This window comes from Anomaloglossus baeobatrachus, chromosome 6 (genome assembly GCF_048569485.1).
Source record: "Anomaloglossus baeobatrachus isolate aAnoBae1 chromosome 6, aAnoBae1.hap1, whole genome shotgun sequence".
In the NCBI taxonomy this organism is placed as follows: Eukaryota; Metazoa; Chordata; class Amphibia; order Anura; family Aromobatidae; genus Anomaloglossus; species Anomaloglossus baeobatrachus.
Genome location: NC_134358.1, coordinates 174019023 through 174038457, shown reverse-complemented (window position 1 = coordinate 174038457; position 19435 = coordinate 174019023). Strand labels below are relative to the sequence as shown.

General features: G+C 41.6%; 1 protein-coding gene across 25 annotated transcripts in view; it reads left to right on the top strand.

Moving 5' to 3' along the window:
• Positions 1-19435, top strand: part of EPB41L3 (erythrocyte membrane protein band 4.1 like 3) — a 311036-nt gene that overhangs the window by 85150 nt on the left and 206451 nt on the right. For all 25 annotated transcript variants that reach the window (XM_075314499.1, XM_075314519.1, XM_075314518.1 and 22 more), the window contains exon 3: positions 17270-17467. In XM_075314499.1, coding sequence (XP_075170614.1) covers positions 17270-17467 — 198 coding nt within the window. The remainder of the gene's footprint in view (positions 1-17269; positions 17468-19435) is intronic.

Below are 19435 nucleotides of genomic sequence, written 5' to 3'. Positions count from 1 at the left end.
AAATGCAATAACAGGCGATCAAAACGTAGCATCTTTGCAAAAATGGTATCATTAAAATGTCAGCCTGAGATGCAAAAAAATAAGCTGTCACTGAGCCATAGATCCTGAAAAATTAGACCACTATGGGTAACGGAATATGGCATAAAACGTGCGCCACTTTTTTCGGACAAACTTCTGATTTTATTTAACCCCTTAGATAAAAGTAAACCTATACATGTTTGGTGTCTACGAACTCGCACTGACCTCAGGCATCACACCCACACATCAGTTTACCATACAGTGAACACTGTGAATAAAATATCTCAAAAACAATAATGCTATCGCACTTTTTTTGCAATTTGTTTCCTCATTTGGATTTTTTTTTGCCATTTTCCAGTACACTATATGGTAAAACTTATGGTTTCATTTAAAAGTACAGCTCGTTCTGCAAAAAATGAACCCTTACATGACCATATTGACTGAAAAATAAAAAAAAGTTACGTGTCTCGGAAGAAAAATGGCAAAAAAAAAACGGAAAGCGAAAAATCGGCCGGTCATGAAGGGGTTAACTGCTAGAATGCCAAAGGTCTGCAAAGCTGTAATTGCTGCAAAGGAGCATTCTGTGACGAAAGCAAAGTGTGAAGGATAAAATTTATTATTTCAAGTAAAAATCATTATTTCTAACCTGGGCAATATCTGGACCATATTTTCTGTTCATTATGCAACTCATTTGATAAATAAAAGTATGATTTTTCATAGAAAAGACAAAATTGTCTGCGTGATCCCAAACTTTTAAACTGTAGTGTGTGTCTAAGGTTATGGACGCACGTTGCGTCGAGGTAGTTGCAGTTCAAAAAGCATCCTCTGGCAGAAAAAACAATGCTTTTGGCTTTAAAAATGCATATAAAACGCAAAGAAAGTAGCCTATGCGCACCTTGCGGTTTTCATGAGTTTTTAGTGCTTTTCTGGTGCTTTTAGAAACGCTGCAGTTTTGTATTAAACTGACTGGAAGGGAAATGTAGCCAAAATGGCGAAAACTATTGACATGTTGCTTCTTTACACACTGAGTTTTTGCCCAAATTTATGCAAATTAAACACAACATTTTGAACAGCAAAGTGCGCACAAGAAAGCTCAATGTCTCATTGACTTTGCTTGAAAAGCATAACGCAAGCATGCTGGCATGAATACGCTGCAGTTGAAAAAGCAGTGGAAAAGCAGGTAAAAAAGCAAAATGCGCACATAGCCTAAAAGATTATTTATTTATTTTTTTTTTTTTAAACATAAAAATGTATCTTATCTGGTAAATTTCAAAGCAAAATAAAAAGGCCAAATTGTTTTGTTCATCATCACCCTTACTCAAAATTATGCAATAAAAAGAGAGCAAAACATCCTATGGTGTAAGAGGCCACCATAGCCAGGTAACCCGGAGGTAGTCATTAGACTTTGGGTTGCCATCGCAATGATCGGGTCTCCGTGATTACGATGCAGGAGCCCCGATCAGGTGGGAAAGGGATTGCACACCCTCTTCAAGCCACCTAAATGCTGCAACAGCTATTGATCGCATCATTTAGAAGGTTAAACAGGGGAGGTGCAGGCATCAGCCCTGGCTGTGACAGCCAGCTCTCGCCTATCACTTAAGGTGAGCTACCGGTAGCAATCATGCATGCACAGCTCCGGTGTACACATGATCACCAGGACGTAACAGTACGTCCAAGGTTGGGAAGGAGTTAAAATAAAATAAATTCTTGTCATTCAAAGCTGCAATTCCTGTTGCAAAATTAATAAATAAGGGCAGTCAGAAGAAGGGGCTAAAAACCCCTAGAAATGCTAAACTTGTCTTAACAGGAAAGTGTTAGAGGTACAGAGCTGTGTGCATGTAAGAGACATTGGGCCCAAGTCATTAATACTGGCAATGTGGATCTTAAGGCTGCATTACACGCAGCGACATCGCTAGCGATGTCGCTCATGAAAGCACCCATCCCCGTCGTTTGTGCGTCCTGGGCAATCGTTGCCCCTGGCGCACAATATCGCTAGTACCCGTCACACATACTTACCTTACTAGCAACGTCGCTGTGGGCGGCAAACAGCCTCTTTTCTAAGGGGGAGGTTCGTGAGGCGTTACAGCGACGTCACACGGCAGGCGTCCAATAGAAGCTGAGGGGCGGAGAGCAGCCGCATGAAAGTGACAGCCACCTCGTTGCCGGAGAACGCAGATATGGTGTTTGTCGTTCCTGGGGTGTCACACGTAGCGATGTGTGCTGCCTCAGGAACGATTAACAACCTGCGTCCAGCAACGACATTTGGGAAATGAACGACGTGTCAACGATCAACGATAAGGTGAGTATTTTTGATCGTTAGCGGAACGACGTCGCTAACGAGGCCGGATGTGCGTTACGAATTCCGTGACTCCAACAACATCTCGTTAGCAATGTCGTTGCGTGTAAAGCCCCCTTTAGTTGCACAAATTTGTTGCAATATTTCAAGGTGTTTTTAAACCAGAAGTCTGGCAAAAACTCTAAAATAGAATTGGGCCCAGTTTGGTCTTGTAAACAGCTAAAGCAAATACGCAAAATTGGATGAAAAAGTACCTTTAATATAACATGGCCACCATAAATGTTCCTCAGCGTACTTTCTTTACCATGCATTACAAAAAATGAATTGAAATTCTGTTGACTTATTTTTAGAACATTTGTATAAATAAAGGCGAGTAGCTTTCATTTCACTTTTTCATACCAGCCATTTTCAAAAATATGACCTGTTTGTGCCCAAGCGATTCAATGTTTCCCTTTTCCCAAGGTACAGTTAGCCCTCCTATTATGTAATCTCTGCCTCTGGAAATAGTACGGTACTTTCTGTAACAGTCCTTTTTAAACCATTCCATCATTGATCAATGCTAGTCACAAACCCACACCTGAGTCATGTTCTGTGGCCAGATGTTAACCAAATTGTAGTAAAATGTGGAGGATTGTTTTCTTTTTCTGTTGTGTTTTTTTTTTTTTTTAATAGATAATATATGATAACAGTTTTCATAAAAAGCGGCAAGTATCTTAATTTTGGGTGATTAATAGCCTAACAGCTCTTCCCCATTTATATCAGCTGGGTTCCAATGATTGCTTATCAGCATGACCATCACTCTAGCTTACTGCCTGCTGCCATGTAATCATGTTGCATGAGTTTAAGAGATTAATCTTTTACATGGAAAGTAAAATTAGATGAGAAAATTGGCAATTCAGGTATTTGTATGTGATTTTTGACAGTAAATGAGGCTTTCTAAATCTAAGGTTAAAATGAAATCTCAATAGGTTAAGTAACAAAATCTAGCAGTGTATCCAAACTATTCACGGGCAACTAAGCTCAAAACATTTAATCACAGAGAATAAAAATTGTATCCGTAAATTAATACAGTATTAAAATGGTATTCCCTTACATGTGCTTATGACCTGTAGAATCTTGGCAATACCAATTTTGGATAACAAGTAACAGTCAGATCTAGTATGCCCTATACTGTTCTTTTCAGTAGATCTTGTATATCAGCCAAGACTAGTCACTTTTCAATTAGTTTTCCAGAACATACACTATGCACAATTATTAGACAGGTGAGCATCTTGTCTATTTCATTATTTTTATATTTTCCAACTCCAAGCTTTATAAACTTGAATGTATTATTGGCTGAAGCAGATCAGGTGATGTGTATTTGTTAATGAGGAGAGTGTAGCCTATGGGTATTAACACCCCTTATAAAGGAGTGCAGGATCACATCGCATTCCAAATTATTATGCAAATTAGATTTCAGTGTCATAAAGACGTAACTTTTTGTTTTTCAATTAAACTCATGAATGGTATTGTGGTTCTTTGCATCAGTGAACTCCATCTCAAACACCTGTGATGATTAGTTTGCCAGGTGAGCCCAATTAAAGGAAAATTGCTTAAGGGTACATGCCCACAATCTGAGACGCAGCGGGTCTGATGGCGGGATTGCGAGTCTCCACCGTAGGAGATCAAGGCTTGGGCACTTTTGGTCTCTCTCTTCTGTTTTACCTGAGGAGAACGCTTGCGACTACGCAGCAAACAGTTGACATGCTTGCGGCTCGTAAATCAACACCGCAGGTCAGTTTACACTGCGGGCAGTACATGCACAGTGAGCATGGCATTTTTACATCGCCAAGTTTTGGACACAGCTGAAGTATGGTGCGTCCAAAATGCAGTGAACACTGATTCTGGGCACGTACCCTTAGAATGATGTTCCACATTTTTCGGCAGGACTCAGGTTTTAGGCTATAAGAGAAAAAAAAAAAGGATCTTTGTCGAAAAGCATAATAAAGTTCATGCCTTAGACATGAAAACGTTACATATTTTGCAAAAACGTGTGATCATTGTACTGTGAAGATATTTGCAACACTGCACAGGTGGGTAGTGCAGATAAAGGCATAATGAAGAAGGTTCCTTCCAGACAAATTTATCAGATTAAGAGAACAGCTGCTAAAATACCATTGCACAGCAGCATTCAGGTATTTGAAACTGCTGGTGCCTCTGGAGTCCCACGTGCAACAAGGTGTAGGATCCACCAGAGGCTTGCAGTTGCACATAAACCTAATGTTTGGCTGCTCCTAAACAAGGCTCACAAGCAGAAATAGCTGCAGTGAGCCCAGATATATAGACTCATTCTTTACTGATGAGTGCTATGCAACCCTGGATAGTCCAGATAGAGTAACGATGGTTGATGAATGACCAACATGTCTCAGCAAGGCTGTGACGGCAGCAAATAGGTGGTGGAGTCATGTTTTGGGCTAGATAAACGGGAAGAAAGCTGGTAGGCCTCTTTGGGATCACTGAACATGTGAAACGGACCTCGACAAAGTATACAGTTTCTAACCAGCCAATTTTTTCTTTGGTACAAAAAGAATAACCTTGCCAGTTTTGGCAAAATCATCTTCATGCATGACAATCTGCCATCTCATGCAGCAAAAAATACCTTAGTCATTGGCTGCTATGGGCATACAATTTCATTCATTTGTAAGTGTGTAAATTATTTTGGGTGTGCATGTATGAAGCGGGCTCAAGAGCTGAGCCTGCTCTATATGTAAATATTAGCTGTGCTGGGACTCAACAGAGTAGCATCAATTTTACTATGTCGTGCCATATTGAAGTATTAGGGTATCTGCATACATAGAGTATTTGGTTGCAGGAATTTCTGCATCTTTTGGAAGGAAAAACAGTGCAAAGAGACACATTTTTGTCACTTTGTGCATGCATTTTTCAATTGAATTGAGTGAGAACACAGGCAAAAACACTTAAAGAATTGACATGCTGCAGATTAGTTTCTGCACTAAATCTGCAAGGAGAAAACTCCACGTGTGCACCACACTTCAGGATTGTCCAAAAACAAGAAAAAAACTGGGGCAATCCAGGACTCAAACATTTATGTAACTTTGATATATTATTAAAAATCCATAAAGATAACATGAAAAAGGTCAATCTTGCACGTCTCAAAATATATACGGTATATATTATTTTTGTTAAATCTTTTATATACTTTTACAGTAAAATTTTTCATTTGATTTTGACCAAGTAAATACTTTTACTGTGTACTTTTTTTTCGTTTTCAAGAGCCTATTTGTTTTTACATGACTAACAAGAAAAGAAAGGTATGACATTAAAATACACTTTTCCATTTCTACTTTACCTAATGGATAGTGTAAGAAGTTCAAATCTTTTATCACATTACTTTTTTTATTTATATTTTTTAATTACAAGCAGATTGGTAGAGGCCTCAGTCCAGAGAACCCCACCGATTGCTCAAACCACGCTAAGGGATACTTTGCACGTTGCGACATCGCTACTGCGATCTCGTCGGGATCAAATCGAAAGTGACGCACATCCGGCGCCGGTAACGACGTTGCAACGTGTAAAGCCTAGAAGCACCAATAAACGATCGCAAAAGCGTCGTAAATCGGTGATCTTTGTAGTGTCGGTCATTTCCATAATTTCGCTGCAGCGACAGGTACGATGTTGTTCCTCGTTCCTGCGGCAGCACACATCGCTGTGTATGAAGCAGCAGGAGCAAGGAACATCTCCTTACCTGCGTCCCGCCTGCAATGATGAAGGAAGAAGGTGGGCGGGATGTTTACGTCCCACTCATCTCTGCCCCTCCGCTTCTATTGGCCGCCTGCCGTGTGACGTCGCTGTGATGCCGCACGACCCGCCCCCTTAGGAAGGAGGCGGGTCGCCGGCCAGAGCGACGTCGCAGGGCAAGTAAGTGCGTGTGACGCTGCCGTAGCGATAATGTTCGCAATGGCAGCTATCACAAGATATCGTATCTACGACGGGGGCGGGGACTATCGCGCTCGGCATCGCTACAATCGGCTAGCGATGTTGCTGCGTGCAAAGTAACCCTAAGTGTGCACGCAAAGTAGGGTGTAGATGGGTTCAATAGAAAGTACAGACTTTGAAGCCATATCCATGCTCTGTCAGGAGCTGTGGACACCTTTCAAACCGCTTGGATGGATGTGAGAGGGAAGTTTTGGGTGATTGCTGGGGTTCCTATGACCTGAGATATAGGTTGTTGTTGTTGTTGTTGTTGTTGAAATGTGTCAATAACTAGCTGTATATCCTGTCTCGTCTTATTTATTTGAGGAAACCTTTGTTGGTGATGGCCACACTCTGACAGCCTATCTTCTACTAAAAATAGCCAGTTCTGCTTTTCTAGTAATGACAAAGTCATTGTGGGCTATTTAACGAGTAATGTAATCTGATCACATTTTTGGACCAGTTTGCTAATCTATACTCTTCACGGCCCTTAGGGAGGACAGAATTACACTCAAGTTATTTTGGAATACAAACGCTTAATCATGATTGCAATGTTGAAACCATCCGAGTGTGGTGTGCCTTGAAAAGTGTAGCAAGCAAACACACAATCTTTGCATAATTGTATGCAATATGCTGTTCAGTCCTTCATTTCCATTACTATGGTGCACAGATCAATTTCACATTTTGTTACTAAATAATTTAGTAAAGCAGCTGTTTGAAGAAAATGCTCTTAATTTTTTGTTTAAATAGAAAAAGCCTGATTAGCAAAGCATGCATGTGAATTACGGTACATTTTCCAAGAAATGCTTCTGAGGGAAGCAGTTATTGCAGTTTTACATGCAACGGCCACTAGGTGGAGCTTACTGCAAAGTGTCATATTGATTTCAGTGTATGAATCTGTATGCAGTAAATACTTATAGAACCTGACAGCGGATACATGCTGCCCAATCCACGGGCAGCATGTACCATGCACTGGTTGCATGGTCTCAATCAGGTATGTTTGACTCTGAAACGCTACATAGAAAAGCATATTTTAAAAGCCGCCGGAGACAAGTCGGACAGGTGGTTGCCAATTGGCTTCTCCATACCCACTGCCCTGGATTCACAGGTCTCTGCCTATGTGCGTATGTAGGGAGAGACCTGTCACTCAATGGCAGCCGGTGGGGAGTAGCTGCCAGGGATCCATATGTACGACTAGTCTGCAACTTGGCTCCGTCCCCGTCGGCTTTTAAAGCATGTTTTTTTTCTGTAGTGTTGTATCATTTCAGAGTCAAAAATCCATGGCCGAGTTCAAGCAGCCAGTGACTGATACATGCTGCTTGTGGCTCGGACAACATGTATTAGTTGTCAGGTTCTTTTTTAAATTGAACCTCCAGGTATACAGCAAAAATGATTAGAGTTCAGGAGTCTGTCGGGAATTTTTCATTTTTCGTAATCACTTTGATTTTGCTATCAATAGCAGCATTGATTAGTTCTTGGGGTCTTTTGGTCTTTGCTGTAAACTTCACCAGCACTGTAGAATACAATGCGATTGTAGATGTTACAAAAGAAGGCTCCCTCTAGTGGTGTCTTCAGGTAGTCTGAATTTTATAGTTTTAGTTCTCTGTGGAAGAATTGGTACTGCATATATGAAAAAAATGAGCCTTAATCTTTACAAACATATGTTAAAACCATGAATCTTTATAGCAGTTTGAACCTATTTACATAAAAATACATTCACTAAGGTTATCACCACCTTTAAATAAATAAAAATGGCCTATGTAACCATATAATTAAAGAGGTTTTTCTCACAAAGTACATTTTTATCAATAGATCTTGGAATAAAAGTAAGTTCTGCAATTGGATGTGTTTAAAAAAAATGTATGTTTTTGTGCTGAGATCTCATACTGTATATCACAAAAGTGACAACACTGGACATATGACACTTTGATAATGTAAAGTAGTCAGTGTACAGCTTGTATAACTGTAAATTTGGTGTGTTCTCTAAATAATTCAACACACAGACATTAATGTGTAAACCAATGTCAACCAAAGTGAGTACATCCCTAAGTGAAAATAACCAAATTGTGCCCAATTAGCCATTTTCCCTCCCTGGTGTCGTACGACTCATTACTAGGGCTGAGCGGATCCGAACTGTAAAAGTCCGGATTCGCGCGGTTTCCAAGATTTCCGGGTGCCAGACCCGGATCCGGAATTCCGGGTGCACGATCCAGATCCGACACTGGCAAAAATAATTGAAAAATAAAGAAAAACCGGAATAAAACCACGTTTCATACTTACCGAGACTCTGTGTCATGGCGGCACACTGCTTCCAAGTCATGCATTCACTTCCTGTACTGTGCATCTTATACACACAGCTTTCTTTGTTTTCCCCGCCCACCGGAAGTCCTCTCGTCTGTGATTTGGTTGCAGGCACACGCGCCCCCAGCCTGTGACAGTATCTGCCTGCCGTGCAGCCTTTGCGGCTCAGTCATTGTCTGCACAGCCAGCGGTCGTGCTCTATGGCTTCCAGCTGTATGTAGCAAAGCTGAAACGGCGTGGGACCTCGTGTGGATTGCGATGGAGCTGCAGGGTATTGGGGATTAATAAAGAGGTGAAGGAGGGTGTGTGTTTGTACTTTATTCCAAATAAAAAAAAATTTCTCTTGTGTTTATCTACATTCACTTACAGGTTTAGTGTGATGCAGGTATCTATAGACACCTGTGCAATTACTAACCTAGGGTTTAGTAGCAGCCGTGCGCTGCTATTAAACCCTTATTACCCCGATTGCCACCTCTCCAGGGCAATCGAGAAGAGCCGGTATTGCATCGGGATTGTCACATCTAATAGGATGTAGCAGTACCAGGCGGCTGCGGGCTGAAACTACCAGCCCCCAGCCAGCATTATCATGGCTGGGGATGAAAACTAGGGGGGACCGCATGTCGTTATTTTATTTTTTTAAATATTGATTTAAATAATGAAAAAAAAGTAAAAAAACACCGCATCGCCGACACAGAACAGACAGAAGCGTGCATGTGTTTCTGTGTACATGCGCGCTCATGCTCAGAGAGCGCAGGCTGTTCCGGCTGATGTCATGTCGGACTTGTACAAGTCTGACAGCACCCAGCACAGCCGCGCACACTTCTGACAGGAGCGTGTATGTGTTTCTAGGTACATGCACGCTCATGTTCAGAGAGCGCAGGCTGTGCCGACTGATGTCATGTCAGACTTGTACGAGTCTGACATCGCAGCACAGCCACACACTTCTGACAGGAGCGTGCATGTGTTAATGAAAAATATGCACATTCACCATACTGACCCGCAGACACTTGTACTGATTTCCCCGCCTACCGGCCGTCCTGCCGCCTGTGATTGGTTGCAGTCAGCTGACACGCTGCCACTCAGGGTGGACCTGCGTCTTGCTGCAATCAATTACATGCGCCGGTGGGCGGGCAAAACAATGAATATTGAATTGTCGGCTCCGGAAGGGAAAATCGTTACCTGGAAGGAGTTTGCTGCCATGACACAGCCTTGAGTGAGTACACCGCGTGCACTCCTACCCCCGTATCCCTTCCACAAATGTTTTTAATCTTTGGATTCTGATCCACATAGACTTATATAGGCACCGGATTCCAGAACGGATCCTTTTTTTTTTCTTCAATTCGGCAGGGATCTGCCGGTCCCGGATTTTGGCGGCTTCGCTGAACTCTAATCATTACTATTACAAAGTCTGAGGTGTGAATGAGGAGCGTTTGTGTTACTTTTGGTGTTATCACTCATATACTTTCTCGTACTGGTCACTTGAAATTCAACATGGCTCCTCATGGCAATGAATTGTCTGAAGATCTGAAAAAAATAATTTTTGCTCTGGATAAAGATGGCCTAGGCTATAACAAAAATTGCCAACACCCTGAAACTGAGCTGCAGCACGATGTCCAAGACTGTAAAGCAGTTTAACAAGACAGGTTCCACTCAGAACAGGCCTCGCCATGGTCAACGAAAGCAGTTGAGTGCACGTGGCAAAGTACACATGGCAGAATCACTCACTCCTTTGATAAAACAAGCAGGGTAATGTTTTACCCCACCAAAAGCTGTAGCTGCAAGTCACTGCTGTATAATCACTTACTATTCCTCCTTTGCCCAGTAGCTGTGGTATGTTTAGACCAGGTCCCTGTACGGTCAGACACTGTTAATACAAATAACATAACGGGCACATTTATGAGATTATCTCAGCACAGGAACATTTATTTAACACGTGGAATACATTATTATTCCACTTTATGTTGATTAAAATGCATGCTATTTTTTTTTTTATATGACAACACATTTAAGTTAAGCATATCCAGTTGATTTTACCATTTCTGCTGCCCTCTGTATTGCCTCCAATCTCTACCAGTCCCTTTTTTTTTGGCTATGTATGAATCTCGCCTATTCCGCAGGTTCCAAAGGATAGAATAAAGTCTCTAAGGGAAACACTATATGTCCAGGTTCTCAGCTTATAAAAAAATCATTGCTGATCAGTGTATAAACTATAAAATCTAATTTTCTGCTGGAATATTTCTTCACTTATTTCAGCTTTACTGAACATACACAATAGTTCAATGAAGAGAGAGCAGCTAGAGGGGAAGGCGCAGAGGGAGTACAGGAGATCAGAGATAAGGGGAGTAGGAGCTGGAGCTGTGCGAGTTCACAGGTTTGTTACATGTCCTTATCGTAATGAAGCCACTGATACATGATAACCTTCTTACATGTGGTATTCAAAGTGAACACCCACTTGGCACGGATCTTAAATTAAAGTCAAGAGACCTGAAAACTTAAAGAAAATGAGTCAATCTTGCAGAAGGCTAAGTAGTAAAATATATTAAACCTGTTCTTCCCCCTCCAAATATGCATCAATTTATTGAAAAAAATGTCATTGGTTTTACAGTTAGAAAAGGTACTCAACACGGCCAATTTCTGTTCCCGCATTTTCGTTAATTTCCTCCATTTTTTCCCAGATATATAACTTTTTTATTTTTCTGCCCACATAGATGTATGAGGCTTTTTTTTGCCGTACAATTTGATATTTTATAACAATTATTTGATGTGTCTAATGTTAATTTTCGTTGCATACTTGTATTCTAGGATAGATTTGGTTTGTTGCTTTCTGCATGAGCTAAGACATTAATTTACTGTTTTGCATGCTGGGGATGAATCTGGGTGGGAACGTGTTTAGAGGAGGATTTTGCTTCTTCCCCCCCCCCCCTTTTCCTTTTTTTGTTCTGAACTGTAAAGCCACCGATATAAGATATCTGATTAAAAAAGATAAAAGCTGCATGGTTTCAACAAAAAGATACAGCTGATGAAACCAACATTACAGTGAGGAGTGCTAAAAGAAACCAAAAAAGACCCATTTATTCTAGTTGTGTGGCCTACACCAATGCATTACTATTTAATGCGGACTTACATAATAGTTTTCATTTTCTGTACTGAGGAAGACACACAAGCCTGATACAGCTGTATGCAAAATGGAATAAAGACGTCTATACTCATGTAGCAGTATGCATTATTTCAGCTTTTTTTTCAGGTTCTATAAATAGTTGTTTAAAGGGAACCTGTCAGCAGAAATTTTGCACTAAACCTAAAAGTTTTCCCTTCTGCAGCTTCTAGGCTGCATTCTAGCAAGGTTCCTATTGTTTTTATGCCCCCTTTTAGACCAAATTAATTACTTTATAAAGTTGTACCTTTTTGATATGCCAATCTTGTAAATTGTCCATGCGAGCGGGCTGTCTGGTGTCTGTTACGGTCCTTCCTGCCGCTTTACGCCGTTCCCCCAACTTTCCATTTCGTACCTCATGACGCCGCCCAGTGCTCCCGAGGTCTTGCGCATGCTCCGTGCCACTCTCGCGGTACTGAGCACTGTGCTCAGTGTGACCGCTGGTGACGTGTTGCGCAGGCGTGAGATTATGGGCGGCTCTGTAATTGTCATCAGCAAGTACCCGCCCATAATCTCGTGCCCGCGCTTTCCCCTCTGCCTCCACCGTTCTGCGCAAGTGCTGGCCAGATAAACCCACGTCACCGTGGTGTGCTGCTCCGCTCCTCCCATCTATTTCCTGGTCCAGGGAAAGATGCGTAAGAGGTGACGTGAGTTAATCTGGCCAGCACTTGCGCAGAACGGTGGAGGCAGAGGGGAAAGCGCGGGCACGAGATTATGGGCGGGTACTTGCTGATGACAATCACAATGCCGCACATAATCTCATGCCTGCGCAACACGTCACCAGCGGTCACACTGGGTCACACTGCGAGAGTGGCACGGCGCACGCGCAAGACCTCAGGAGCACTGGGCGGTGTCATGAGGTATGAAATGGAGCGTTGGGGGACGGTGTAAAGCGGCAGGAGGGACAGTAACGGACACCAGACAGCCTGCCCCCATGGACAATTTACAAGATTTGCATACCAAAAGGTACAACTTTATAAAGTATTTAATTTGGTCTAAAAGGAGGCACAAAAACAATAGGAACCTTGCTAGAATGCAGCCCAGGAGTTGCAGAAGGGTAAACTTTTAGGTTTAGTGCAAAATTTCTGCTGACAGCTTCCCTTTAAAAGTTGGACATACTCTAGATAACTCTTGGCCAGATATACATTCGTACAAGAGCTTTTCCTCCTTATTCCTCAATAAACCTATATTCTCCATTGGGTAGTTGGGAAAAAATCAGACCCCTTTTTTTTCAGCCACATGACTCCCATAAGAACAAAAGATGGGACATACTGAAATCCAACATGCGTGACTTCTCTTCCACATGACATTTCGGTGGGAACGAGGAGTCTCCCACACATGTTAGATGGATGACTTGTGTCTGACCAACTTAATGATTGGTTACCAAAGAAAATAAATTTATAGAATAGGTATTCGACAGTTTAGCTCAACTCTTGTAAAGATCTTATCTGGAATATCTACTTAACCAAGCAGATGCTTAGTTACACGTCATTTTATCTGCTCCAAAATGGTTAATATAGATTGAAAATTTTCAGAAAAACTATACAGATCAGCCATAACTTTAAAAGCACCATCCCAATATTACATACGGTACTTTCCCTTTGTACTTAGCTCTGAATCTTGAGTTATGGTCTATACATAAAGTCTGATGGTGTCATTGTATCTGGCGTAAAAATATGACCATCAGATTGCAGTAGATCTTTAGGTCCCGTACGTTGTGAGTGGTCTTCGGTATGGTCCAGTTTTGGGGCTGAAATAAAATTGTAGGTATTTTTGGCTGTAGATTGGGCTCAGGACAGGTACTACAACCACTCTGTGTCTATGCAGCCCCATTTGCACCAAAATGCGATATCTTATATGTTCTGGCACATTTTTGTCAAGACCATCATTAACTTTTTCAGTAATTTGTGCCAGGTTTCTCTCCTTACCATCAATGAACCTTGCTTGTCCTTGGGTAGTTATTTTTTTTATCACTTTTGTTAGGTATTTACCACCGCATACTAGGAGCACCGCACAAGTATAGGTTAATAATTAGGATAAAGCACCTGGTTCATTGGACACATCTTTGACGGGAACATTACATTTTGGTCAATTGAGTTGTGTTTTCGGCTCTGAGCACATATGCCATCAATCAAGTCTATACTCAGCAAGAGAATTTGTGAGGAAGGATTCTCGCTTGGTAACCAATGAAAACTAAATGAAGGATAAAGTGAATGGAAGACTCCTTAAGTCGCTAAATGAGAGAGGAATTATTACTGTGAGAAATGTGATGATTAAAGTTGGTCGCAGCCAGACATATACATTGTGTCCCAGAAAGTAAAGGCTACAAGAGCCTGTAGCAAAAGGCTACTTTACACACTGCGATATCGGTCCCGATATCGCTAGTGTGGGTACCCGCCCCATCTGTTGCGCGACACGGGCAAATTGCTGCCCGTGCCGCACAACAGCCGTCACACATACTTACCTGTCCGTCGACGTCGCTGTGCAGGGTGCAAACCGCCTCCTTTCTAAGGGGGCGGTCCGTGCGGCGTCACAGCGACGTCACTGAAGCGTCACTGAACCGCCGCCCAATAGCAGCGGAGGGGCGGAGATGAGCGGGACGTAACATCCCGCCCACCTCCTTCCTTCCGCATTGCGGCCGGGAGGCAGGTAATGGGAGCTTCCTCGTTCCTGCGCCGTCACACGCAACGATGTGTGCTGCCGCAGGAACGAGGAACAACTTCGTTACTGCTGCAGTAACGATTTTTAAGAATGGACCCCCATGTCGCCGATTAGCGATTTTGCACATTTTTGCAACGATGCAAAATTGCTTATCGGTGTCACACGCAACGGCATCGCTAATGCGGACGGAGGTGCGTCACAAATTCCGTGACCCCAACGACTCCGCATTAGCGATGTCGCAGCGTGTAAAGCCCCCTAAAGACTGCTGACTTTCTAGACATTGCTCTCAGTTACTAGATATAATGGGGCGGTAAATTTAGTTTCGGTTGATGTTACAATATACTGCTATGTTACTTTGTGTCCAGGCTCATTTAGAGTGGCCAATATTGGGAATGAGCGTTCCTAGTAGGATATTAACCACCCTTTTGGGCGTATGGATGTGCAGTTGTCTTTTCTAAAGACACCATTATATTTGATATAGCCTCTATCCCCTTGATGAAGCCTGTTGGTGTAACATGTTGGGGAGGCTGTGAGCTGAATAATCTTAACATGCAATAGCAAGGTAATGCTTAAAATGTCTCAAATAGGGCGCACTTGCAACATATAATCTAATAATTCGCAGATGTTTTTATTGATCACCCTGTTGGGAACAATAACAGCCATAGGCATATCAAATTGTTAAAACCCCTGCTATTTGTGGTTTCAATATGGGTTATTTATTATTTGAATAAATAATTGTTATATTTTAATAGTAGTCTTTAGTTAAGGTACCTTGTTGCCTTTTGCAAACAGTGTTTAGTAATTAACCCTACGCTGACTAGCAAACAAATTTAAGTTGTTTTGTGATATCTGGAATTGGGGTCTCTGCCCCTATGTCATGCTGCTCTCAGATTAGCTGTTAAAAACCTGGAGACAGATTCCCTTTAAATGTCTGCCGTTGGCTTGCATGTAGCTGATTGGCATTCGTATGGCAGCTGTGGTTGGCATGTCTAAAGGGGCCCATTGTGTGTCAGTAGTGAATAGAAATAAGTAAACGTACAATATACACTATACAAAAATCATCTTTTTAGCAGACATAAAACAATATCATCCATACTGCTAAAGTGCTGGTCTAATCTTGTTAAGATTACTGGTGACTGCTGTAGGACACAATTTGTAATGATAGAGATGCCCTTATTCTACTGCTCAAGGTCTATTAAATGAAATTAGTAACACCTGCTAGAGAAAAATGTAGCAGAACCTCAAGCCAAGTCCATGAATGGTTCGTGCTCCGGATAATTAAACCTTTCGGAGAGGAAACCGAGACAAGCCTGGTGTTGAGACAAAATGTAACACGCTTGTCTCCCATGTCTTACAAGTCCCTCCAGCAGAGAAAAACTTCTTTTAAGAAGTTTTGACAGGTACAGAACTACTCATTTAAATTTGGATACTGGGAGGAAAAACTAGAGCAGCTAAATAAAAGGAGACTTCAAGTACAGAAGCCTGACAACAGGCTCATCTTCAAGATGTTCATTGTTAGCGAAGGTTTTGAAACAGAGGATTTTCAATAGCAGTATTGGGACCGGGCAGGTTCTTCAACGTCCTTGAGTGTTTATGGCAGAAATGGAAAACAGTTTGGAAATAATTTTTCCCCATTGCATTTCACACAGATAACTGTGGAAGGTGATCCTGTAATGACATCTCTGGGAGTCCGCTGCCTCTTGTCTACATCTGCCTGTGAATTGGAAATTAATAAAATATTAATTATTGTGAATAAAGATTTGCCTTTTTTATATTTTTCATGCATATTCAGCTCTTAAGGCCGCTTTACACGCAACGACATCGCTAACAAGATGTCGGGGTCACGGAATTCGTGACGCACATCCGGCCTCGTTAGCGACGTCATTGCATGTGACACTTACGAGCAACCACCAACGATACAAAATACTCACCAAATCGTTGATTGTTGACACGTCGTCCATTTCCCAAATCATTGCTGCTTTTGGATGCAGGTTGTTTGTCGTTCCTGAGGCAGCACACATCGCTACGTATGACACCCCAGGAACGACGAACAACTCCGTACCTGCATCCTCCGGCAACGAGGTGGGCGTGACTTTCATGCGGCTGCTCTCCACCCCTCTGCTTCTATTGGACGCCTGCCGAGTGACGTCGCTGTGACTCCGCATGAACTGCCCCCTTAGAAAAGAGGCTGTTTGCCGGCCACAGCGACATTGTTAGGAAGGTTAGTATGTGTGATGGGTACTAGCGATTTTGTCCGCCACGGGCAGCGATTTACCCGTAACTCACAAACGACAGGGGCTTGTGCAAATGCTAGCGACATCGCTAGCGATGTCACAGCGTGTAAAGCCCCCTTAAGTTAGCCTAATCTTTCTTTTCATTCCACCACTGTTTGGTAAAAAAAGGTTTTGTTTTGTACAAATCTAGTATGAAATTAACCCTGCGTGCTCGCCTAGGACTGTGGAGAGGTCCTAGGATCTTCTCTGACCGGCATTCCTTAACGTTCTCTAAAAACACCTAAAGAAATCTTTTAACATATTACAATGGTAAACATTCCCTTTTTGAAAGGCAGTGAAGCTGTGAAATGATTTACCTTTCTACCTATTTGCTCTTTTTCCAACAGATTTTATCCATTAAAAGCCGCCTTTATCCTTTAGGCATATCTCTGTGGGCTTGAAGTGCTATAAAACAGAACACATTCTGATTTTTTTTGCTGTCTTGCATTTTTTCGATCTGGTGAATTACAAGTGTGCAACGTTTTTAGCTAAAACGTTCTCAATGGATGGTGTCATTTACAGCAGCACTAGGATCCTGAATAACACCTTCACGCCTTCTGAGCGAAACCTGATCTACTAATTTTCTCTTTGCAGAACTCAGACAAAGACTGGGATAAAGAGGCCGCTGCTGCAAAACAACTAGAGTATCAGCAACTTGAAGACGACAAAGTCTCTCAGAAATCTGTTTCGAGCAAGCTTTCCAAATCTCCTCTGAAATCTGCAAAAAGACCTAAAAACATGCAGGCTAAGGTCATACTTCTTGATGGCTCTGAATACACGATTGAGGTAGAGGTAAGCACCATAATTTATGCTCATATGTCGAAGAAAATAATAATAATTGTCATTTTTTTTTTACCTATAATCACATTTCTATACGATGCATATTAAATTCAATAGTTTCCCTGAGCTTTGTCAGCTTGTTACACATTTAGACATGGGGAACACTGTGGTTCTCAGTATGATATTGATTGGTGAAGCAATAGTATGTACTATATATTTTATCGAATGCAAACATGAATTTAGTGTTAATCTCTTCTCCTACAGTTTAAAGAACCAGAGAAAAACTGAGTTCTTAAGGCCTCATTCAGACATATGTTTTTCATATAAATGTTTCCCGACCATGTGTTTTTACTATAATCACGCAGGCATCCTTTTATTTGAATCATGGAGGAAAAGGGCCAGTTTAGATCTATGGGTCCATGAAAATCACATACAGCTCACAAATGGTACAGCCCATGTGCTGTCCATCATTAACATTCCTAAAGATAGGAGAAGCTTTGCACTTTATTTATTGATCGATATATGAAAATCACTGATGACAAGTGACCAAACAGCGATAACCCTCAGATCCAAATCTATAAATGAAATTTGTACTATTTTTTTTTTTTTTTTTTTGTGTATGTGAAACACAGACTGAAGCCTAAAGTAACTCCAAGTGAGAATACTAACAGTACTGATGTCATACACAAGAAATGATTGAAAATTGGAGCCAATTTTATTGAAATATTATGCATTGTATAATAGATTTGATGTAACTGATTAGGTATATAAAACACATTTCCTTACATTAACTCACGGCTGGTGCACAATTAGACCTATATAGTGTGTCCACCCATATCTTGTCCACCGCCAATAACTTGAGAACGGCGGCAGCTATAGGCATAGAAGTGGTGTCTTGGTATAGTAAAGTAGCCATGCGTTACGCAATGAAACCACCTATAGCGCCATCTGGTAGAAAACAACGGAGTTAGCATTTTTATCTCGAAAACGAAACGAGAGAGAGAAAAAAAGTGAAATAAAAAATTGTAGGGCATCATCAATTCAATACGAATCAACACCTTGAATACAGAAATGCTATGATATGTAACCCATGACCGCCCCAAAACATTGAATGCTGGTCACGCATATGGCGCTCATTTAACTTTGATGCTCAAAGTGGCCACCGTCAGCTGCAATGCACATCTGGACTCTGGACAGCATACTGGATCTTGCTGCATGTTGTGCAATATGGTAGGTGACACGTTTGCACAAGCATCTGTGATACGTCATCGTAGGTCCTGCAATGTTGGTGGAGGATGTCACATACACCTGCTGTTTGATGTGACCTCACAGAAAGAAGTCCAATGGGATCAGGTCAGGTGAGCATGGAGACCACTCATGCAGCCACCATACCCAATGACTTGTAGGAAGGTCTATATAATAATATATTTTTTATAGAGGTGTGTTTTAGTGGTTTTCGTGTAATTCCACCTGGGTTGTTATTCTAATAGTGGTCGATGTTGTAGGAAGGTCTCCATGAGGTATCGCTTCACATCCGCAGCCTTGTGAGTTTTACACGTTGTAATCATAGCATTTCTGAATGCAAGGTGTCGATTCCTATTGAATTGATGATGCCCTACAACTTTGTAATTCACTTTTTTTCTCTATCTCGTTCCGTTTTCGAGATAAAAATGCTAACTCCGTGGATTTCCACCAGGTGGCGCTATAGGTGGTTTCATTGCGTAGCACATGGCTACTTTACTATACCTAGACACCACTTCTATGCCTATAGGTGCTGCCGTTCTCATGTTAGTGGCGGTGGACAGGATATGGGTGGACACACTGTATAACCATGCAAAAATAACACACCTTTATTACATTTGAAAAATTGTTCTTCCTTGCCATATTCTTATGTTAATTTTTTTTTTTTTTTAATTTATTATTGTGTGAGAGTTTCTCTTAAGGTACATAAACAGGGCAGATTTGATGAAGAAATGTATT